At 40.1% G+C, this 23971-nt stretch overlaps 6 protein-coding genes across 7 annotated transcripts; 4 read left to right on the forward strand and 2 right to left on the reverse strand.

Moving 5' to 3' along the window:
- The first annotated feature begins 1255 nt into the window (after positions 1-1255).
- Positions 1256-7159, forward strand: LOC145903881 (cysteine--tRNA ligase, cytoplasmic-like). Of its 2 annotated transcripts, none has more exons than XM_082992065.1 (17): positions 1256-1350; positions 2070-2161; positions 2221-2406; positions 2537-2635; positions 2731-2913; positions 2971-3060; positions 3124-3334; positions 3405-3517; positions 3581-3709; positions 3924-4031; positions 4183-4308; positions 4485-4585; positions 4960-5149; positions 5309-5462; positions 5765-5913; positions 6133-6276; positions 6771-7155. In XM_082992065.1, exons 1-17 carry the CDS (start codon positions 1335-1337, stop codon positions 6903-6905), a joined length of 2226 nt encoding a protein of 741 aa, XP_082848191.1. In that variant the 5' UTR covers positions 1256-1334; the 3' UTR covers positions 6906-7155. The 2 variants fall into 2 exon arrangements, with proteins under 2 accessions (XP_082848191.1, XP_082848190.1); XM_082992064.1 differs by lacking the exon at positions 1256-1350 and adding an exon at positions 1386-2007 and having other exon boundaries at positions 6771-7159.
- Positions 7160-7702: 543 nt separating this feature from the next.
- On the reverse strand, positions 7703-8718 carry LOC145903902 (sulfotransferase 1C2-like). The gene is made up of 2 exons (XM_082992089.1): positions 7973-8718; positions 7703-7925 (listed from the first exon to the last, which is right to left on the reverse strand). The coding sequence occupies exons 1-2, from the start codon at positions 8716-8718 to the stop codon at positions 7751-7753; spliced, it is 921 nt and encodes a 306-aa protein (XP_082848215.1). The 3' UTR covers positions 7703-7750.
- Positions 8719-10743: 2025 nt separating this feature from the next.
- LOC145902788 (sulfotransferase 1C2-like) lies at positions 10744-11520 on the forward strand. The gene has a single exon (XM_082990888.1). It carries the CDS (start codon positions 10744-10746, stop codon positions 11518-11520), a length of 777 nt encoding a protein of 258 aa, XP_082847014.1.
- A 1668-nt stretch (positions 11521-13188) lies between these two features.
- On the forward strand, positions 13189-14654 carry LOC145903898 (sulfotransferase 1C2-like). Its single transcript, XM_082992083.1, has 2 exons — positions 13189-14267; positions 14335-14654. Exons 1-2 carry the CDS (start codon positions 13335-13337, stop codon positions 14500-14502), a joined length of 1101 nt encoding a protein of 366 aa, XP_082848209.1. The 5' UTR covers positions 13189-13334; the 3' UTR covers positions 14503-14654.
- A 631-nt stretch (positions 14655-15285) lies between these two features.
- Positions 15286-16320, forward strand: LOC145902790 (sulfotransferase ssu-1-like). The gene is made up of 2 exons (XM_082990889.1): positions 15286-16041; positions 16150-16320. The coding sequence occupies exons 1-2, from the start codon at positions 15286-15288 to the stop codon at positions 16318-16320; spliced, it is 927 nt and encodes a 308-aa protein (XP_082847015.1).
- Positions 16321-16621: 301 nt separating this feature from the next.
- On the reverse strand, positions 16622-22522 carry LOC145902791 (uncharacterized). The gene is made up of 17 exons (XM_082990890.1): positions 22347-22522; positions 22166-22278; positions 21944-22100; positions 21739-21879; positions 21553-21673; positions 21230-21371; positions 20525-20650; positions 20152-20300; positions 19872-20019; positions 19376-19603; positions 18896-19024; positions 18679-18831; positions 18296-18567; positions 17949-18105; positions 17447-17653; positions 17069-17204; positions 16622-16880 (listed from the first exon to the last, which is right to left on the reverse strand). The coding sequence occupies exons 1-17, from the start codon at positions 22520-22522 to the stop codon at positions 16622-16624; spliced, it is 2814 nt and encodes a 937-aa protein (XP_082847016.1).
- Positions 22523-23971: the final 1449 nt, after the last annotated feature.

Raw genomic sequence — 23971 nt, forward strand, 5'->3', positions numbered from 1 at the left:
TATCTGCACTAGCAACGATAAGCGATTGAATAAAAAAAATGTTTTACTAAATGCGTGTTGTATCAAGGAAGTAAGAAAGGAATAATTATAGTACACCAGCGTAATAACGATTTCAGTCTTTGAATTATACCTTGCCCTGCAAGTTATGTCCTACCTGCGACAGATAAGTAAAACTATAGGTGTTTTGCAACGCCGTGCAGGGCCCGGAGATGACGAACTTACATCGCCGTTGTGAAGGCCATCATGTAGTGGTCGTCCATGGTTGCGATCCCGACATTATTACAAAGCCGTAGTAAAGCTGCATAAAGTTAGTCTAAGACCGAAGGGGTTGGTCTACTTGTCTTTTTGTTTTGAATGAGAGTTGCAATATGTAAGGGGGTCACAAGGCCGAAACAAACATTACTGCGAGTGCATAAAGGTGGCTGTAAACTGGATGCGTTTGCGTTTCTGCACAAAAAATTGTGTTTTGAAATTGAAAGGAAACGCTATTTACGAAACCGTCGCTTTCGCACGCAATTGTACGTCTGTATTTGCGTCCATTTTCAGCCTTCAAAAATGTTCGACTAGTTGACCTAATATAATGTTTCGGTCCGGTTGCCGCTTGTAGCTACTACCCATATTACAAAGCTACAACATGCAACGAGGAGGAACGTAAAATTTAGTGTACAGGCGCATCGCAGGTTGTCGCATGCAAAGTGACGCAAGTCGCGGCAAAATGACGATATTCAGTGTGCAGCCACCTTTACAAATAATAGAAGAAATAGCTTGCAGGAAAGCTAAAAGATGTGTACACCGTAGTGCGTTTTTTGTTCAAGCGGTGCACAGAGGCTCAGGTGGTGGCGTGAAAAAATTTTGCCAATCAACACTAATTTCAAAAAATTTATTGTGTATAATCTTAAATATAATACCCAAAGTTTGGATCCGCTGCTATAGTGTACTTGGATACGTGTTTTTACATTATAGTAAATAACGGTAAACCATGCAGACACGGACTATTCTTGTAAAAAAAATCCCCTAAAACGTGTGAAAAATGTTTTGATAAAATGGATGATGTAAAGAAAGCAGAAATATTGGTAAATATTGCAGTCAGGTTACCGGAAAGAATTATTTTGTTTTACCAAGTTTTGCAAAACAACATTTGTTTAATATTTATTTTACAACCTAAACGTACTTTCGTAAGCGAAATTTTTGAAAAGTTGTAAGTTTTATTTCAAATCTCTCATCCATATCGTGAAAGCAATTCCATTCAAAAAAGGATGATGAAATTTGATTGAAGATATTGGTTGATTGTTTTATAATTGCAGTTTGTTAACGTTCTGCACTCTGGGAAGGATATGGATGATCAAAATGGTATGCTTTAGTGTGGGCCGCGGTGTTTTTCATTGTGCTTTGGTGATTTTATATGCAGAACATACTTTTAATGTTATTTTTCTTGAAATTGTTTTACTGTACACTATTCATCGTGTCATTTTACACCAAGGCTGTATTATGTCATTGCATGGTTTCAAAAATATTAACACTTAAACATATGTGATTATAGAAATATAATCTGGTTTAAGCTTTGTGGGTTTAGTGCAAAGATGGAACACTTTTATCACTATGCAATGTCCAATCAAGGAATGGATAGTATGACCTGGCTCAACAGAACTGAGTTTGAAACAGCCAAAGAACACTTTGAAACTTGTAAATACAAAAGAGACAACAAATTACAACAAACAATGAAAAGTGAGGGACACAGTCTTGTTGAACAGATCAAAAGGGCTAGAGAAAATATAACCAGGACTATAGGTGGTACTGGTGAAATGATTTCATTACCCAGCTGCAGTACCTCACAACAATCCATGCAAGTATCTGATTTGTTAGGAGGTTTAAAATGTGGTATGCAAGACTTAGTTGTTCAGCTAAAAGCATTACACAGAACTGCAGATAATTTAGAAAGAAGACTTAATGTTCTTGAAGGTGGGCCACAGACACATGAAGAAATTGCAAATGCAGTTAAACAATTAGGTAGATCTTTTAAATGTGATCATCTTTTATGTCTTCAATGTCCTGTATTTGTACATCTACAGGTGGACCTGCAAAAAGAAAACAGCCGGAATGGAAATTACCGGATGGAATTCAATCCCAACTGAAATTATACAATAGTTTTACCAGAAAAAAGGTTTGTTTTTGTCAAGGTTTAAATTCTACAAAGACTGATAATCAGTGCATTTGGTTTAGGAAGTTTTTGTACCAGAAAATGGTAACTTTGTAAAGTGGTACAGCTGTGGTCCCACTGTTTATGATGCATCGCACATGGGCCATGCACGATCTTACATATCATTTGATATACTGCGACGTGTTCTTACTGACTATTTCGGCTACAACATTCTCTATTGCATGAACATCACGGATGTTGATGATAAGGTATTTGCATGAAATGTAGTAATCTCTACAATACTTAAATATATTTGTATAGTTTTCAATGTGTTGTAAATCATAATCCAATCATCTTTAAGATATTAGGGAATCACATGCAGTAATTCCTGCATTTTAGATCATTGCCAGAGCTCGGCAAAACTATTTGCTGGATGAGTACAAGAAAAATACAAGTGAAATGACAAAACTATGTAAAGACCTATCACAAGCAGTAGAAGTAAGTACATCTACTAAAAAGTTTTTTACGCAGTTTGTAGTGTGTTATTCAAAATGAGTGTATTTGTGGAGGTTCTTAACAGAAAACTCATGTAGGCCTTCCAAAGAAAGTTTGAAGAAACTAAAGACCCTGACAAAAAGTCAATGTTGGAAAAACAATTGAACAAAGCAATGTTATCTCTTGAAAGTCTCACTGGGAATAGTGAGTTAACCACAGAGTTAAAAGAAAGTGTTTTTACTAATTGCAGCGATCCACTTTCGAATTGGCTTGACAAACAGGTAGCTTCACAAAGTAGTTGCACAATACCTTTTTTAATGTTGTTTGTATCTTTTCAGCTTGCGCACACAGTCACAGAGAACTCAATTTTTTCAGCACTGCCACAGTTTTGGGAGAAGGAATACTTTAATGACATGGATGCATTAAATGTAAGTTGCTTCTTTATTTCCCTTGCATCCTATTACACAGTAGCATGTGTGTGTTCATTTAAGGTTGCACCACCTGACGTACTGACAAGAGTAAGTGAATATGTGCCAGAAATTGTGAAATATGTGGAACAGATCATACAAAATGGGTTTGGTTATGTCTCAAATGGGTCTGTTTACTTCTCAGTGTCCAAGTTTGACACTTGCTCTGATCATTTCTATGCAAAGTTGGTACCTGAAGCTGTGGGCGACTTACAAGCCCTGCAAGAAGGCGAAGGTTTTCATTTGCTTTATATATTTTTCGTATAATTTCCCCTTAAATTTATCCAGTTGTTTTGTTTGTGTAGGGGCATTAAGTGTAACTGCTGAACAGTTAAATGAAAAACAGTCACAAAATGATTTTGCTCTATGGAAAGCTTCGAAGCCTGGAGAACCATCCTGGAAATCACTATGGGGAATGGTGTGTGTTTGTGTGTGTGTGTGATGTATATGATTTATATTTATTTTTGGTGGAATGTAACAGGGAAGACCTGGTTGGCATATAGAATGTTCAGTGATGGCCTGCAGTATTCTGGGATCTTCAATGGACATCCACACTGGAGGTGTTGATCTCAAATTTCCCCATCATGACAATGAAATCGCACAGGCAGAGGCATGTTTTGTCAACTTTGTAGTACACACATAAGCACTGTTTTACTAAATTGTTTTTTTTAAGACTTACGACCCTGATACAATTTATTTAAAATACCTTTTGGCGATACAGCGTTAAACAGGCAGACGACGAATATTTTGTGCTAATCTGTTATAGAGACAACAGGCGATTTAAAGAAAACAAATTCTCATTTTTTTCTGTGTGTGTTCTCCAGGCCCACTACAATACAGACAAATGGGTAAATTATTTTCTTCACTCTGGCCATCTCACCATTGCTGGCTGCAAGATGTCAAAATCCCTGAAGAACTTTATAACAATCAAGGTGTGCTTGCTTGAGAAACGCAATATTTTTGATAAACACGTTTGACCAATATAATGCCCTAAAAAGCATGAGACGCATGAGAAGCCTTTGATCCTGTGAAGAAAAAACGGTGAAAGCCAACGGAAACTGATCTGTTTACGTTGTGATACAGGAAGCGTTACAAAGAAACACAGCTCGGCAGTTGCGTTTTGCCTTCCTGCTCCACTCATGGAAAGACACGCTCGATTATTCGGAAAACACGATGCACGACGCCGTTCAATACGAAAAACTCATGAATGTAAGTCTTAAATTTCACCAGCAACCTCAGGGTTTTATGTCCTTATTTGTGTAAATGGTTGTATATTTTTGTAGCGCTAAATTTCTTACCGTTAAATTTGTCCTGCGAGTAAATTGGTAAATGTAGCAGGTGTAGGTGGATGCTGGGATACTTATTCCAACATATTTCTCTTGTAGGAGTTTTTCCTCACCGTGAAGGATGTGCTTCGGAACCAGCCGAGTTCGGGACCCGAAGCTTTTCGAAAATGGAAACCTGAAGATTTGGAGCTGTCTGAAACGTAAACAGAAAACTTACGACCCTGACAAAATTTATTCACAATACGTTGCAAAAGAGTTAGTTAAATGGAAAGCATGTTTAAAAACCTTGAAGATTTACGCGCAAGAGATTTACACATTGTAGAAAGTGAATTAAACCTGCTTTGCCACGAAATGTTAAACAGCCTATAATGATAAGTGTTTCTTGTAATTTCATTGCCTGGATCTGAATGACTGAACGATCAATACAAGGACCTGAAGATGAACATGCACATAGTTGGCTAAAAATATTAAGCCGCATACATACGTACGCGTGTGTTGGTTTATAAAGACATTATTTTGATTGGTATTGCTCTGCTTCTACAACTCGTACTTAGCTTTAATTCGCAACCGACAGGTTTTCCAAGCAGCAGCAAAACGTACACCTCGCAATGTGCGACAACGTGGATACACGCACGGCGCTAGATCACTTGCGCCAACTAGTGACCGTCGCCAACACTTACCTGGCGACAGCACATGTGCAGAAGAGCACACCCGACGGGCAACTGTTAAAAAGCATCGCTAAATACATCACCTGGATTTTCAAGGTAGTTTGTTTCAGATATCATGGACACAGTATTCCTGCTCTTTACTTTTGTTATATAATCAGTATAATATAACTGTAGCGAATTTCTTTTGGGGGCCAGAGGCTTGGCGAGTCGATCCTTTTTTTGGAATATTCAACCCATTGGGGTTTCGTTGTGTAGGTGTTCGGTGCGATTAGCGGCGAAAGTGAGGTGGGCTTCCCACTGGCGATGGCAGGATCTGGAGTTGCGACGAGTGAAACTACACTCATGCCCTACCTCAACGTATTGTCCGACTTCAGAGAGGAAGTAAGAAACGTCGCCCGCAAATATAAAGGTATCAATATTTAACTAGTTGGCGAAAAACTTGACATCATTTTGACAAAAATTTTTTATACTTGAATAAGAAAATGACCAAAATACATACTCCAGTAAAACATCAGACTAGGCCTAATATAAAGCAAGTGCTTTGTGTTTTTTCTCAAGTAAACGTGCTATTTCCGCAAATCATTAAACATATTCGAGTCCTTCCCATTTTATTGATAACATGAAATCCAAACATCGAATTATTTCTGTAAAATTTCGTGGATGGGTTACGAGATAGAGATTAACAGTACGCCGTTGATTTGCTTACTGTAGTCTCGGAGGTACTCGAATTGTGCGATTCATTGCGCGACGAAGAGCTTCCCAAGCTCGGTGTGCGTTTTGAGGACAAGGAGGGCGCCCGAACCGTTGTGAAACTGGTTGATCGCGAACAGCTAATGAAAGAAAAAGCGGAAAAGAAACAGGTGGGAATAATTGGCCGACTGCGTCGCTTTCGCTTGAAAGTATAATTGAATTTTCGTGTTGTTATGTTTCTAAAATTATGCCCATGTTTCGTTTGCCTTAAGGAACTCTTAGGTAAGGTTGGTGTTGAACAAACATACAGGGATTCTGGAAATAACTGGCTGCTTTGCAATATACCCTTTTGAATGAGGTGTTTTTAAGCGATGCCACCTTTGTCGCAGGCTGAGGAGCGTAAACGAAAAGAGAAAGAAGCTGCGAAGGAAGCCGCCGCCCGTAAGAGAGAGGAAAAAGAGGCACAACGCAAAATCCCAGCCAGTCAACTCTTCACGTCACAAACCGACAAATACTCGCAGTTCGACGACCAGGTTTACATTTTTGTTTGTTCTCTGTTACCTCTGGTGTTTTGCAGGGGTGTGTGTGAACTGGGTCGGTGGGTAATTTAAACTGGACTATCCAATGCTGGAGGTTTTCTTTTGTCTTTTTCCGTATTGAATTGTATAAGAATGAATGCAGGAGTCGTTTGGTTGTAACTACACAGCCTTAAAATGAAGTTCATTTCTATTTTATCTCCACATAATATTCTAAAAAAATGGCGCACTCGGTTGCCGCCGCTTATTTTGAGTGCACGTTATTATGAAAATAATTCGACTCGAGCTCCTTTCTGTCCTCTCACAACGTGAACTTCGGTTCGTCGCATTTTGATCAGTTTTATATTTACATCTGCTCTAAGATGGTGACAGTACCGTCGGATGTATCCCTGTAAAGTGCTACCAATATTAATGCCCGCTGCGCCGACCACAAAATTTTGGTTTACATTTAAAGCTAATCATTTCAAAATCCAAACTATTTCACTTGACAGGGTTTCCCAACCCACGGCACAGACGGCAAGGAATTAAGTAAAGGCCAGGGGAAGAAGTTGCGCAAACTATACGACGCTCAGGACAAGATACACAAGGAGTATTTGCAGCAGGTTTCTGCACAGAACGGAACGTAGCTACGTCTTGCTTCATTTATAATTTGAATTATGTACAACTGTTCGTGGCGCTGCTTTAAACTTAGGCTATAGGATTTAGGTGATATCGGATCCTTCATCTTGCAAACGTTGTGGTGATAGCGTGTCTTTTTTTTTGTTACCCGAAATCCTCGATTGCTTTGTGTACCTTGATGCCTCTTTCCATTATTTATGACAGCCTCTAATGCAGATTAACACAAAATAGAAACACTTCTGTATGGTGAAAATCTGGTCACTTTGAAGTTGAAATTTGACAAGAATGTTTCAAAGAATACACGACACTACATAAAGCTGAAGGAACAGGTCAGCGACTGTAAATCTGGACAAGGCCCATGTCAGGATTAGATCCCGAGTTTTGAAGGTTATCAGCATTAATACACTTACTGAATAATTTACTTTTTTGCTAAAAGCAATTTCTGCGGCTCGACCCACGAAGATTCACTTCACTAGTACCCAGGGTGTTTCCAAACTCAGCAAGGAATTGCAAATCGATTGAGGTTTTTGTGACTCAATTTTTACAAAACAAACCAAAATTGTTTGCAACCTTTTTAGCTTAAATAATGTCCGACCAGGGGTGAAACACGTTAAAATGCCGCCTTTGACAGAAGAGTACAAGGGCATTCCCCGCCGGCCAAACTTGGTTTACATTCTTTTCCACGAAATCATGTAGACAAACCAATTTCACACACACACACAAACATTATAACTAACTAAATACACAACAACTGCAGACACGTGGCAAGTTTGTGCATCATCACATATATGTACAACAGGGACTGTATAATTTGTAAATTTCCCGGATTTTTTCAGGTTTTATGACGTTGTAATTATTTCTTTTCCCACACTTCCTCGTGGTCGTCCCACAATTTATCCCAACCACTAGAGTTCCCATATTTTCGTATCATTTCCTCGATAATTTTGGATTGTTTTGTGCTTAGGTGGTTTTTCCAGTCGCCCACCACTCCTTTACGAACAAAAGGAAGATTCTTTGGCCGAATCACCCTCTACCAATAGTTACAACAGGGTTAAACACGCACAGTACCCATCACTTAAGAATGTAACTTACCACAACCAATGATTTCATGGATGCAAAACTGCTTTTCTCCAAAACTTGGCTCAAAACTTTTTTGTCGTCTCTCAACAGAGCTTGATAATATTTATCACCTAAAAACTTTGCGATTTTTAGAACTTGTCCTTTGTGGTCGACTTTCATATCTTCGTATAGCAAAAACAAAGTATTGGGTTCGTTACGTTTCAGGTACCAATCAGTCACGTGATCAAAGTAACCCCAAAACGCCACCTCATTTTTCACATAAAGATCAAACAGCTTGTCAAAGTCGAGATCCGCGCAATCAAAAGCGCCCACATAGCCCTTGCAGTGGTAATAGTATGACACAAGTGCGTCCTTTGGGTTGCGAGTGATGTAGATATACTTTGCATTGAGATGGTACGGAACCCAACTTTGCTTAAAATGTGTCTTCAATATACGAGGGTACACAGTGGTATCCACTTGTTCTGCTGCTTCGTTTCCGTCAAACTCCAGCATAGGCATGTGTTGGTTTATGTGGCTATCGAACATTTGCCCTTCGTGAACGATAAGCCACACAATGGTTTGAAGCCAGGTTATTCCACATTTGGAGAAGGAGCACGTGAAGATGTCGCCCTCCTTGGCCTGATACTTCACAGCGGAATCTAAATGTCTCTGTTCGAAGCGACCGGGGTACTTGCAAACCTCGCCGGTAACGGGGTGCTTCAGAAGGACGTAAGACGGTACTGTCTTATCACTATCATTCATTGCAGTCGAATGAAAAGCTTTAAGTGCTATTTATAACGTTGTTCTACATACCTAAAAACTGCCGTTTGCAACACGACACAAAACTCACGAGTTATGTTGCTACGCTGACAAAGATGCAGCAAAATGCGGAAGTGCGAACTAGCGTGATATCACTTCCCTTGTATAGTTTTACTGTATTTCTAATCACACAGTAGTTATCGTCGCATGGTAACTGACAAAATGTGTCGAACCGAAACGCAGCGTTACGGTGTAAAACCTCAATACCAGTTCTAGACATTCAATTCAGCAATTTGAACTTAAACGTCATAGAGTTGTTCCGCATGACAATACAACTCTGCGTTCCTGTTCGACACGCTTTGCTAATCGCCAACATGCGCCATCGTTTTCTTGTATCGCAATGGTTGCCATTCTGTGTTAATTTCTGAGATTCATCCTTTATCCTATTCGACGTACGTGTATATTTGTCTTATCCAAAAGTACTCGTTTTTTCGTTAAATACGTGTTATCAGTGATATTGCGTTTATTGACTGACCAGGTGGGCAAAAAAAAGTCAAATTTACTGGAATGATCACGGTTCGCCTCAGAAAAAGGTAATTATGCAAATCATAGAATGTCCTCCAGTCAGGCAAAGTATCTGAAATAAATCTAAACTCGACATAAAAGTGTAGCTGCTTGTTTTTTGGCCCTGTCTGATGTTAACCATGGTATATCCAATATTTCATCTGCTGCAGTGTAATGGCAAGCGCCAAGAGTCCGCAAAAGCTGTGTTTGTGAATTGGCTTTTAAGCAGCGCTAACCGCTTTACTTATAAGTTTAATCTTGCCCTGTTTCAATTTAATATCTTTGTTCAGCAGAAACAACATTAGGTTCGTTGCGTCTTGTGCACCAATCAGTCACGTGACTAAAGTAACCCCAAAACTCGACATCGCCGTTTACATAGAGATCAAACTATTTATCTAAATCCAGGTCCACGCAATCAAACTTGTCCTTGAAGCCCTTGCAGTGATAATAGTATGATACTAATGCGTCATTTAGGGTTGCGAGCGATGTAGATATACTTTGCATCGGAATGATATGGCACTCAACCATACTTGAAGTGCGTTTTGTTTATTTTCGGATACACCTTGGTGTCAATTTTCTTTGTAGCTCCGCTATACCTTGGAACTCCAACATGGGCATCTTCTATCTCGTATTCCCACTGAACATTTCACCTTCGTGAATGATGAGCCACATTATGATTTGAAGTCATGTCGATCTGCACAAAAATTTCATAGTTAACGTTATACCGTGATAAACAGGTAAACCTCCCAAACATCTAACCCAGTGCTTCCCAACTTTTGTAGTTCGCGACCCACTTTTAATGCAAGTTTTATTGTGTGACCCACAATGAGATATGACCAAACGTGATCTAATAGAAAACTGTAACATTTAGAAACTCTTCGCGACCCACTGGTTGGGAAGCACTGATCTAAACGTTTCAAAAGCAAATATGGCCTTGTTTTTGTGAACAACACAAAACACCATCACGTAGTGCAATTTAGGTTTGTTGCATCGGGCTGTAATAACAAATAAGGAAGGTTCGTCGCTCTACCTATCAACAATCCCTGATTAGTTACGTCACTCTGTCAGTCTAAAATTTGTTTTTTAATATGTCTATAAATGACCCATTTTCTACCAATAGCTCCTAAAGTGAAAATAGAAATATTTTTCGTTTCGAAACCGATGGAGCGTCATGTAGTTTCGATCTTTCATTCCAAACACAGGTAAGCCTGAATTGTATTTTTGCTTTTTTGTGTCAGCCTATACCATGTTGTTCGAGGCTTAAAACAAAACAAATTTCAATGGTAATGGTCAGTGTTCGACGAAGTCGTGGATTTTTGGTTGAATCATTGAAGATATTTTCTGCATTTTTTGGAAGGTTACATGAAGTTGTGACTTATTTTTTTGTATTTTAATTGGTAATTAATTGATCGTCGTGGTTTTCTTGCATTGAACAGAAAAGTTGTTGCCGTGTGTTTACGAAAAATGCCAAGCGTCTTTATAAACCAAGTAGTTAACGAAGGCGACACAGAGTTGCCCAACTTCAATCTTGTACGTCATCCAACCAACGGTGAGACGATGTTTATCGCCAAACATCTCAAGCAGTGGGATTTGGATTCTGCGCTAGAGTACGAAGCACAGGACAGTGATATCTTTATATGTACGTACCCGAAAAGTGGGGCAACTTGGACGCAAAATATTGTTTGGTTGATTGTCCACGATGGAGAGTCCATTCCGGGAAAGGTTGAGTATTCGATGCCAATGCTTGTATTTAATGGCGCAGACGTGATTAGAAGGATCGACAACAGAATGTACCCGAGAATCATAAAAAGTCATTTACCCCGAAGCTGGATTCCGTACAACCCTGAGGCGAAGTACGTGTACGTTGCCCGCAACCCTAAAGACGTGGTAGTTTCCTATTTCTACTACTGCAAGGGGTTCAGCAAATACTACGAATGCCCCAGTTTGAAATTCGACCGGTTGTTTGATGTTTTCGTAAGGGGCGAAGTTTCGTTTGGCAGTGTTTTCGATCACGTGACGGGTTGGTACGTGAGGCGGAACGAGCCAAACGTCCTTGTTTTGCTTTACGAGGATTTGAAGCGAGATGCTAAAAACGAAATTTTGATGGTCGGGAAGTTTCTTGGAAAAAAGTACGAGAATGCGCTGCTGGCGGATGACGGGGAGCTTTTGAATCGTGTCGTTGCAAAAAGTTCCTTTGAATGTATGCAAAGAGACCAGGAAAAATGGGCAAGTGTTTTTTAAAGCTTTGTCCTGCGTTTTTTCACAGTTTTGCATAAACATGCGCAACCATTTAGCGGTTAACGTTAAAATTTTACACTTAAACAAAGACAAACGGCATCTTTACATCAGTATGTTTAAAAGTCGCTGTTTGTAGAGCTTGTACCGAAGGAGCGAACCTTTCGTGAGGAAGGGAATTGTTGGTGACTAGAGGAATCATTTAAATTCCACACAGGAGGCTCTGATGGATCAACTGATAGAGAGAAAGGGCAAAGCTACTGGTTGGGACAAATTATGGGATACTTGTTGATTCATGTGCTTCACTGCGGTCGCCCTTGTTCCGTGTTGTTATCTGCAGATTGTTATTTCACAGTTCCACTCATCAAAGACCATTTGCATATTCCCCGTGTGCAAACTATTTGTAAAAATTTAGTTTGTATCATTTATTTCAAAAGCTTTTTGCATTACTCGTGTTTTTACACAAATTGTAGCAAAAATGACAAACATTAATTTCACTAACAATAATACGTCTGCTCCGCGAGATACTTGTAGACCAGCCAGTTTCAAGCTAATGTTGCTGTACTAAAGCACTGTATGTTTGATTCGTTGACAACAAAATAAAGCTTCTCGACAGCAAACTGATGTTGAAGTAACCAATGACACCCAAACCACTGGTTGCAGCAACCGCAACGGGTAGTTAAATGCATAAACCGGAAACGCTGTTCTTGGCTATTACCTAATGTTTAAGAAACTGTACATATAATTTTTTTTTAAACAAAATTGAAAGAACCAAGTAATAGTTGATGTCAGTTCATGTTAATAGGCAAAGGGTGCGTGCAAGATGCCTGGTATTTTGTACTACGAATCAGAAATTTTCTCTAGGAGTGGCGGTTACTATCCAACGCTCAGTGCGGCGCATTTAAAGGCGATTTTGGTTGCTATCGACAATATAGATAGCTGTGTATGCGCCAAACAAAGACCGCTATCGATAAACGAAAAACAATTTGAAGACAGCACTTTTGTCTGTCACTGCAGCGTTTCAGTGTTTTGACATATTCTATAGTGGGAGGGGCGCCGACTGCTCCATTTGCTGAATCCGGATTATCCGGATTATTTTACCAATGGTCATTTTCTGCGGTTGTATTGTTCCGTGTTTACTCGCTCTGGCTGTTGCAAAATCGTACAATTGAATTAAAGATAGCCGATTGGTTTCGATGCGCCGAAGAGTTTATTAGCTTCACGCGAACAATTTATTCGATAGTAAGCTTTGTGCTGACTGAAGGCGGTACCATTGCAAATGATGCTTGTGAATTTAGTACTGTACTGAAGATCATTACCCACTAACTGCAGAAAGTTGACTTTCAAGCGCACTTGTGGAGGAATTGTGCGTTACGATGTCTGAGCAGACCTGTCTCAAACAACCATTGCATTACTGCATAGCACAGTAGTGGGTTATTTCTTTATTCATCTTGTTTTCATCAAACATCAAAGTTTAATCAGAAAAGGTTACACAAGCAAGTTGCAGCCAACCCTCTGTTCCTGTTGGCTGGTTCGCAGCAGACGTATGTCGCATCGATTGACAGAACTTTTCTCAGACGAAGTGACGTCATATCACGCGTAAAAGGCTGTGTCATGTGATTCCGCACATACCCGTATGGCAAACTGTTACAAGTTACTCAGTTTCAAGTAAGTTGATATTTCGCGTTTGTTCAAAGTACAAATGGTTAATGAGGCCTAGGTGATATGCAACACGGTTATACTTTGTAGTGTTCTTTGAAAGGTGCATAAGATTCTAAAGGGCTAACTCATAGACTACATGTTATAGTAATAACAAATGGATGTGGTCTACCAACACTAGCATGCGAACTTTGATAATCAACAGAATGGTATACGCAAGAAAGGAGCCGAGAACCTTGCCTTTTTCAGATATTCTAGATTACCAGCGGTGTTGTTTTCAAACAGTTTTGTTGTTAGGTTTACGCTTTACTGTAAAACTGTTCGAACTACAGAGAAAAATGGCGAACAGCTCGAGTACTAGCCATATGGGCGACACGGAAATGCCTAGTTTTGTTCGGTTGAAGCACCCAAGAATGGACGAAACCACTCTGTATCCAATGGATTTTGAACAACAGGATCTCGACAGTGCACTGAAGTACGAAGCACAAGACGGTGATATATTTGTTTGCACATTTCCGAAATGTGGAACAACTTGGATGCAGAACATTGTATGGCTGATTGTCCACAACGGCGAGTCAATCCCAGGCAAGATGCGCCATTCTATACCCATGTTGGACTTTGACGGAGCTGAGTTTACCGAGGGAATTGACAATACCACATTTCCTCGCATAATAAAAAGCCACTTGTCGTACAGCTGGATATCACACAATTCAAATGCGAAATACATATACGTTGCCCGGGATCCGAAAGACGCTTTGGTTTCGTTTTACTACCACTGTAAGGGATTCCAGAAGCATTACGGATGTGAAAATTTGAATTTCGATCGTTTATTCGAGCTTTATGTGAACGGTGAAGTCGAATTCGGAAGTTACTTCGATCACGTGGGTCCGTGGTACATGAAGCGGAACGAACCTAACATTCTCTTCGTTCTTTTTGAGGATTTGAAGAAAGATATCAAGGGTGGGGTCTTGAAGGTGGCTAAGTTCCTCGGTCAAAAATATGAAAAAGCTTTGCTAGCCGATGGCGGAATTCTCCTGAATACCGTTATTGAAAAAAGCTCGTTGAAATCCATGAAAAGTCAAGAGGACAAATGGGTAAGGGAAACTATTTCGGGTTGAACTTGTCTTATATAGTATAAATCTGAAACAAATGTTGTTGCAGACTGTGTCTCCGAGAACGGAAAACTCACCATTCGTACGAAAGGGGATCGTGGGTGATTGGAAGAATCATTTGACAGCTGAGCAAGTGAAGATCATAAATCAACGATGGAGAGACAAGGCTGAATCCGCTGGATGGGCAGATTTTTTGAAAAACTACGAAAACGTTTAATCACCAAAAGCATGTTTGTTGCAAGTCGATTTCTAAATGATTCATTGTTTCGATTTTTTTGAATAATTTGTGTTTTACAGATCTAAAGCAATTTGTGAACTGTTGCATTCATAAAAATACTTTCTTTGCAAATTACAAGAAATACGAAATTAGTCGATGTGATTTTCCACTTAACAGAGTTTACGCTTTTGATTTCATGCCGGCAAAGGCAGACAGCAAAGTCAAGTTTTGATTGTAATGTTGAAAGCTATACAGTTATTAGACATGCATTTGCTGTAGGTAGAGTAAAGGATGACGCAACTATGTTTTAAGCCCAGAGGCGCTAGCAAACGCCTGTAAGTCCAAAAAGTCGATTAGTTTGCGTGCATTTTACATTGTTTGCATTGTATTGCTGAAGGCACGAGCAAAACAAACATGATCGGTGAAAAGTAAACGCACTGCGGCAGTTGAGTGTTTGCACACAAACCACGTGATCGACCAGGCAATTTCCTGAACAGATTCTTCATGGTTTTACCCTTATGTTTGCACTCAATATCCAGAAAGGCAATAAATACGTTGAATGTCAGCTTAACAATGGAAATGTCCTCGTTAGTGACAGATGTATTGTATATAGCATTTGGCTCTATTGAGTTGTGTAGCATATAACTATTTGTAAGCCAGACAAGTGCACAGGTTCATCACTCAGAAAATACCAATATAAGAGAGTTCTTGGTAAACGTGATATGAACTTATACAAGTCAATCCCACCTAACTTTAGCCATTGGCCTGCGGGCACAAAGTAAGATGTCAAATGTAGAAAAGCAACTGACTTGTCCTGTGAGCAACAAACAACTTCCAAGTTTCATAAAACTGCAACATCCAGTGAATGGTGAGGCCATACTGCTCCCAATGGATATAGAACAAAAGGACCTAAACAGTGCTGTTTCCTATGAAGCTGAGGACAGCGACATATTTATCTGTACATACCCCAAATGCGGCACAACCTGGATGCAAACCATTGTGTGGCTTATGGTTCATAACGGTGAGCCGATACCAGGGAAGATACGTCACTTCATGCCCATGCTCGAATTCGACGGTGCTGAGTTTACTAAGAAGTTGGATAACAGTGTTTTCCCGCGCATAATTAAGACGCATTTTTATTACACGTGGACTCCGTCCAACCCAAGAGCAAAATACATATACGTTGTGAGGGAAGCTAAGGATGCCATGGTGTCGCATTTCTACCATTGCAGGGGCTACCCTGAGCATTACGCTTGTCCTGACCTAGATTTCGATTGTCTCTTCGATCTTTACCTGCAGGGAGCAATGGACTCTGGAAGTTATTTTGATCACGTGACCTCCTGGTACGTGAAGCGGAACGAACCCAACGTTCTCTTTTTGCTCTACGAGGATTTAAAGAAAGATATTCGACGCGAAGTCATTAAGATTGGAAAGTTTCTTGGATACGAAAATGCGCTGTTGGCTAACAATGAAAAGCTCATGAAACTTGTCATAGAGGGCAGTTCAATTAAAAGCATGCAAAGTCAGTCTGACAAGTGGGTGAGTTTTTAATTGCAACCATATTCAGCATCTTGACTTGGAAGCAAATATGATGTAGTATTTTTAACTGCTTGCTAAAATTGTTAATATTTAAATGTTCGATTGCAGAGCCTTTTGACAAGAACATCTGGTGTGCCGGTCATCCGCAAGGGCATCGTCGGTGATTGGAAGAATCATTTGAGTGAAGAACAAGCTGCTAAATTGGACAGACGAGTTAGAGAAACTGGTGACGCCACTGGATGGGCAAACTTGTGGAATAAATATAAAACCAAAGAATAAAAAAGATGAGCCTCCTTAGTCACTGGTTTAATCAACATGATTTTCATAGTAAAGCATCAGTCAACCTCCTTTACCAGAGCCCATGTTTCAACTGATCGTAATTTACTGTAATTACAGCACGTTTAGCTTGATGATTATTATATGTATATATTTATGAAAATTCAGTCCAAACAATTATGTTTTTTTCAGTCGCCCAATCATGGTACATAATAACAATGTTTTACCAATGACTTTTGTTCTCACATGTATTTTCAACATCAAACATCACAGACAATAAAAATAAATAGCGGCTGTGTTTGCGCTACGAAATCGTCCCGCACGCACTCGATCTTGCGCTACGAACGTATGCAAGCATGCTTGATGTACTTCTTCTCCCCTGCTCCGACCCAGCTAAAGTCCGTGATAACGAATCTTCTCCGGTGGGTAGCGCTACGTGATTGGCAGTGTCTTCGCCAGCTCTGCTGCTGCTCACGTCCAAGGAAAAAGTGTCACGGTTTGCATCGTCGTTGCGGTAGGACAACGTCTTTTCCACAGCGGCAAGCAAGGGCATGCTATTGGACCTGATATAAATTAGATTTTTATGTGCTGGGAGTGCATTTGCCAACTTTTTACGACGTATTTGTGATACATTTGCAATGTATCTTTATAGCAGTCATCATCAAGGATATTGAACTTTATTCTTGTTAAAATTTGTCCGAAATATCCGAAATACCCTGAGATATTGCGTATTCTGTAAGTTAGGGATTACCTGTAGCACTTGTACCCAACAGCAATTAAAATAGACACAAGCACAGCGGCCATAGTTGGAATGATCAGGTTTAACGTCAATGGGAGGGAGTTTTTTAAATCTTTCTTTTCTTTCTTCGAAACCAAATTTGGTCTTTCTGTAAAAAAATGTTTCAATATGGAATCATTCCCGACGTCACAGAACATTAAACCCCATAAAGCCGTTAACGCACTTGTGGCATCTCTAGTGGAATTCAAAGAAGGTTCCTGTTCCTTGGCGTTTCCTTGTTCATTATTTGGTTGTGTATGTGATTCGTGGAAAAGCATCGGCGTGGTCTGTTCAACTAAATAGCTTTTGTGAACACAAAACAATCCCATGTAACATTGTATAGGGGCGTACCTATTTTAACAGGATCAGTTGTAAAGCACATTGGATCCCCGCTCCAACGTCCGTTGCTTTCGCATTCCAAGTATTGCGCTCCCTCGTAACTCGTACCATTCACACATTCGACAAGCACTTGCGATCCGTAAAGATCACCGCACGTGGTTTTATTTGCTTTGGCTCTTCGCTCTGACAGGAGCTTTTCGATCGAATTGCACCGTATTACTGAAGATTACATTTGACTTGAGCGTTTGCCAATCACCACCCGTCGTTATTTTGGCAAGGTGAGTGACATTTTGTTATTGGGCCACACCACACCCATCGCAACGCAAAGTAATGTCATTATATTATAGCTATGGTCTCATTACAAGACGCAACACTAAGTCACTTGTATAAATATATATCCAGGTTTGCAAAAGTTTCTATACAAACCGACTCTATGACACGAACAAAAAATGCCGTTTTAATACGTCAGTTTTGCAGAAGAGAAAGCTTTTCCGATTATAGTCCTGATCTTTACCTGAAACCGTAATCAAAACGGCGCAAGTGTCATGATTTCCTGCTGCATCGACGGCGATATATCGATGTTCGTATTCTCCTTCAGTGAGATTAACCGGGGGAAGTTTTGCAGGAGTTTCCAGTCGAACTTCTCCTGAGTTGTCGCTGGCTGTTGGCATCTTGAAAAACAGACGGTCTTTGGGTTTACACAAACGCACCGCTAGTGTCTTTCGGGACTTTCAATGTTATTATATGTATATTAATATATAGGATTGCTTGAAAAGGTTTTTAAACGCTTTTTTTTTTTTAAAGGCTGTATATAATTTTGAAAATTGCTGCAACCACCGGATACATTTCGATGTGGCTTACCGTGTATGTGACCAAGACTTTGTTGCCACATCTGGGAGCCACGAACGCAAGAGGTCCTGGACAGGTTCCGTTAAATGTAGGAGCAACCCCGTCGGTTCCGTTGCTTGGCTTATCACAATATTTTTCCGTTTGTTTGTTCCCGCATACACAAACGCGTGACGTCAGATACTCGTCATCCTCCCCATCAATGACGTTGAGAGACGTTCTGTTTTTAGGAAGAGGGATGCAGAGGCCTGTGCAGTTGCCATTTGAGTCTTGGCAAGGGTTCGTCCCTGTGTGTTGAAAACGAATAGATCAATGGAGTTATAATAAACAAAATTTTAACTATTTTACTTTTACGTCATTTTCAGATTGGTTGGTCGAAGGTTAATCTTACAAATTACCGTTTTCGAGTTTCGATGTTTTTCCCACAAAGCTGTGGATATCGCTAGCCTTGTCGAAAACCGCGGGTCCAAATGTTTCTGCAATTTTCTCAGAACTGTCTTTGCGCATGCGCATCACGGTCGGGCGGTTCCAATCGGTCCAAAAAACATAATCTGGAACATCAACGACTTTACATGTAACGACCAACCATTGAATATTCGTTAAAGTTTTTCTCACCTCCGCTTGCATCGATGCCGAACACGTGAGTGTCGTTTTTAAACTTCTTGAAAATTTCACGATTCTTGCCATCCATGTCGGCCCTTTCAATCGTGTCCTTCCTTGCGTCGCACCAGTAGAGTTTGGAAACTAAAATGTTGACCAAACCAGCCGTGAAACAACAAGCGTGGCATGTGCAGGGCTAGCAATTCGGGCAAGGAACTCAACAAATGTGAGGGGACACTACATTGTTTGTATCAAGTAGTTTGGGTAAAAGTAATGAACCAACACGCTTTGGTAGAACATCTTAACATGCCGCTAAAACCACATATTACATAAGGTTGTACGTGATTATACATCAAACACTACGTTTAAATAGACAGTAATTAATAAAACACTGAACATGTGTACGGTGCACTTTTTTGGGGGGTTTTCCATTACAAACTACAATCTAATCCAACGAATCCCAAATCACACAGCTGTCTAAGTTTACCAACCTACCTGAATAGTCGAGCGTCAAGCCATTCACCCACTCAACGTCTTTCACAATCACCTTCCTCCCAGTGCCATCCATGTTGGCCATTTCAATTGTATGCCGGTCCCAATCCGACCACCACATATAGCCGAGTGTTGGATCGACCACCAGCCCTCGAGGCAGGGTCACGTTCTCCGAGAGCAACGTTTTTCTGTGCTTTCCGTCAGTCCGCACTACGTTGATCGTTCCCGTACCTGATAATGGAAGTTTTAGATTTTGGGACTCGGTGTAGGATTTATGAATGAATAAAATTGTATAACGTTGAGTACAAGATAGAAATATACTGTTTAATAGTCTACTGAAAGCTATTCAAACTTGCACGAATTTTTTGTATGCAAACTTGCTATATTGGAAATGCACGACATTCGATAAATTCTGATTTGTAGTTTATTAGGTTGATACTAATCATATGATTACATGAAACATTACTGATTTGCAGGTTATGGAGAATTTCTAAAGCACCTTCGTCAGTCCAGTATAGGTTTCTTGAATAACGGTCAAGCGCCAACCCAGTTGGCTGTCGAACATTTGCCTTCGCTATCACCACATGATTACTTCCATCCAAGTTGGCGCGATTCACCGAGGATGACCCGATATCGGTCCAATAAATCTAAAGTAAACTTATCATTATCATTGCTTCTATAGCTCAAGTGGAAAATCCTTAATTAGAAAGCCGTAAGAGCTTGCGCCACCGGGTGTAATCAAAGATCAGAGAGAATGTGAAGATTATAAGTTCAAGTACCCTCCTCGTGTCGGGGTCATATTGGGTTTGTACCGGAACACTGAGGCCGGGAAGGTTCAGCTTAGTAAAGCGGGTGCCGTCGGACGAAACTTGAAATATCCACTGCATGTCCGAGTCGACCACCAGATGGAAGTCGCTTTTCATTATTTCTGTGTCAAAACGAAACATATTAGAGGTATGCTACTAATTAACACGACGGCAGTTCCAATGTTACCTCACTTTCCAATATTAATATCGCATTAACTTTAACAGTAAATTGTTTTCAAATATATACGATAGCCATCATTTCCTGTTCTTAATCTGTATCGTGATCTTTTAATATCTTTTGGTGTGTATTTCCCAACCTTTCGACTATCTATAGCATGATACATACTTGAAACACAAGTGGTTCCGTCGGATCCAAGCGACATTCCCAAGCTGCAACCACATTTCCGCATATTTCCCGGTGGTTGTGGAAAGCACAGTTGCTCGCATCCACCGTTTTTGATGTCGCAAGGCCCTGAAAAATACAATATCGACATACCGGCTCATGTTTCAAATGAATATTTTTATGATGTTTTTCTTGTTGTATGAGTGTGTATCGCTTACTGACATGACTATATTTTATTTTCAATAATATATTGTTGCAATTAAATAAGGAGCTTGTGATGTTTACGTGATCGCACACACATTTTTAAAAATCCGGTTTAACGAGTTTTAAACCAGTATGCTAACAAGAAATTGCATGGTCTGTCCTTACAGGCATCGCTGGCATCGAGACTGTTTTTATATAGCGCTTATCACTTTAGCGCAATATGGAATGATAAAATATTCCATATAATTGGACGGACTATACGAATTTGTCATGAATGTGTTTGTCAAAATACTCGTGAGACGCATGAAGCTTAGAAAACGTATACGATGTTTCTATAAAATAACATATTGAAGTTGGTTCTAAAGAAAAGAGAGAATTGTCAGCACTTCATTTGGCCGCTCCTGTTTCAACAGAGGTAAGGACACACGTCCTTACACAACTGTAAAGACAACATCGATATTACGTAGAAGCAGCTCTCGACTATTTTTAAAGTGCCAAACCCACCTGGCGTTTTCGGTTGAGCCTCCCCACCTACAACCGTTACAGCGGTGGGTAGGTGAGTGCGTACAGTCCGTAGCACTTCCCCTGTAGTTTTGTTTAGCATCAGGATCTGATTCACGTTGTTCGCCGTGACGTAGATCCAGTTCTGTGCGGGGCGGAAAACCAAACAGAAACGGTATTTGTTTGTTGCCGGTAGTTAGCGACTACTGTCGCCGTTTATAAAAACAACTTCTAGGGTAAACATCCACTCACTGAACAATTAAGCCACAAGGTCTTAAATAATGTACACATATCTAGACTGACATGAAATTTCGTCTACAAATTACCCTGAAGACGTGGAGATCCTCCAGTACCATGCTGGAGTTAGCGAACACCATTTGATACGTGTTTTTCCCACTTATATGAACCCGATAAATGGTCATAGAGCTCTTATCGATCCAATAGAGCCTGTAATCGCAATAATACATTATGATTCTAACCGGATGATTGTTCTGTAAATCAAAAAAACTTACGTTTCGGTTTCATAATCTAGGGCAAGGGCGGATGGTGAACCCACAGTGCTAACCACTACGGAGGGACGTTCGCCCGACAATGAGGCGCGCATGATTTTCGATAATCCCATTTCATTCCCAAGTTCGCTCCAAAAAATGAGGCTGAAACGAGGTTTACAAACATTAGAACCCTGAGCAGCATAGGGTTTTTGAGTGTGCAAATTACCCCTTTTGTGGGTAAATGGCAATGCCTCTTGGCGCTTCTACGTTTTTTGCTACAGTAGTTGAATAATTAAAGTCTGAAGTGGAAACGAATATCCATTTGTGGCCTTGATCGGTCCAGTAAATATTTCCGGTTGTCCAGTCAATTGCGACCGCCGTGGCTGTCAAAGGAATCGTGTTATAAATACTTCTAACAAAATGTCAAGATTTAAATAAGTGTTTATACCTTGCTTAGATATGCCTTTATGATATCGCAGTATTGAATGCTTCTTGCGGCTGACGATAGCAAGGTTGCCGCGCCCAACATCCATGATGGCAATCTCATCTTTGGCGTCGTTACTGCAACCGTTTTAACCTTAAACCTTGCAATGTGCTATCGTAACAATTAACTGCATGTATATACACACCTGTCTACCGAGCCAATGAAGTGGGGTAGTTTGAGACTGAGTATCCGTTTGCTGAAGATGAAATTGCCCGACGTCCTTTGCTGTGAGGGCAGTGCGGGTGCTGAATATATTCCCGATGACCGAAATTCAGATCTTTCGGCGCTCCACAATAAGCGAGGATTTCCTGATAATAACATTACTTTATAATTGTATTACTGCTATCCCCACGGCACTGTTACACTGCAAATAACAAGGTGCTCACAGAAAAACATGTACAAATTATTGCTTTATCCTTAGTATACTTTTCTGATATTGACATGTTAAGATAACAAAAAACAAACTCAAATTTACCTGTTACAAAGTGAAAACGCAAATAGTAAACAGCAACTACTAAAACTGCATGAAGTGTCGATTGCATTTTCAACTCAGTGCATATGACAAATATATATCACAAGCTCGTTCGCCACTTGTTGAATAAAACAAAGTAGTTACTGTTCATTGTTAACTGCCAAAATCAACAGTGACTGTGGTACAAAGAAGTTTTAATAAATCAATAAACCTCCTGCTAACTTGAAAAACCAAAATCTAAAAGTTCGCCAGAAACCTTTTCCTGCAATTGAATTTCCACGTCGGAGAAACTGAACAACATATGTCCCGATCGCGTCTATTCACTGAACGAACTCGTTTCATAATACTCAGCGTCTGTAATGGTGCGTATTGTGGCGATTAGGAGCTCTTAATCTCAGCGGCGGCCTGATTAGCGGTAAGCAATTTCGCATACCAGTCCCTGTTTCAATATGCTAAAATTTGCGGCTCGTATTGTACTAAGTCAGTCAACGCAATTTGGTGGGTATAAAAGCGGACGAAAAAGAGTAAAAATATTTCGTAGCGAAATACCACAACTTTCAAATGTTTGATATTTACTTCGGACAATAATTTGCCTCGCGAAAACGGTGACTAAATTGTTGGATCACACCAAAGAAACGTACATAAGTTGCAAAGAGGTGGCGGTAGTTAAACACAATTAAAAAAATAACTGTGGTTGGAATCACTTTTCTTTAGCACACATTTCAGAACAAACTGACAAGACAAAGCTTTTTCAGAGGATATGATGGGGCTAAAGAAACTGTTTTGAATAATGGCCGCATGTTGGAGCTAGAAGGTTATGTTAAATAAAGGCCGCATGATGGAGCTAGAGGACTACCCTGGATAATGGCCGCGTGATGGGGCTAGATGACCAGATTAAATAATGTCCGCACGATGGAGATAGAGGACTGTTTATAATAATGTCCGCACGATGGAGCTAGAGGACTATTTTAAATAATAACCGCATGATAGAGCTAGAGGACTATTTTTAATAATGGCCGCACGATGGACCTACAGGACTATTTTGAATAATTCCGCACGATGGAGCTAGAGGACTATTTTAAATAATAACCGCATGATAGAGCTAGAGGACTATTTTAAATAATGGCCGCACGATGGACCTACAGGACTATTTTGAATAATTCCGCACGATGGAGCTAGAGGACTATTTTAAATAATAACCGCATGATAGAGCTAGAGGACTATTTTAAATAATGTCCGCACGATAGAACTAGAGGACTATTTTTAATATTGTCCGCACGATGGAGCTAGAGGACTAT

This window comes from Ascidia mentula, chromosome 5 (assembly GCF_947561715.1).
Source record: "Ascidia mentula chromosome 5, kaAscMent1.1, whole genome shotgun sequence".
NCBI classification, from domain to species: Eukaryota; Metazoa; Chordata; class Ascidiacea; order Phlebobranchia; family Ascidiidae; genus Ascidia; species Ascidia mentula.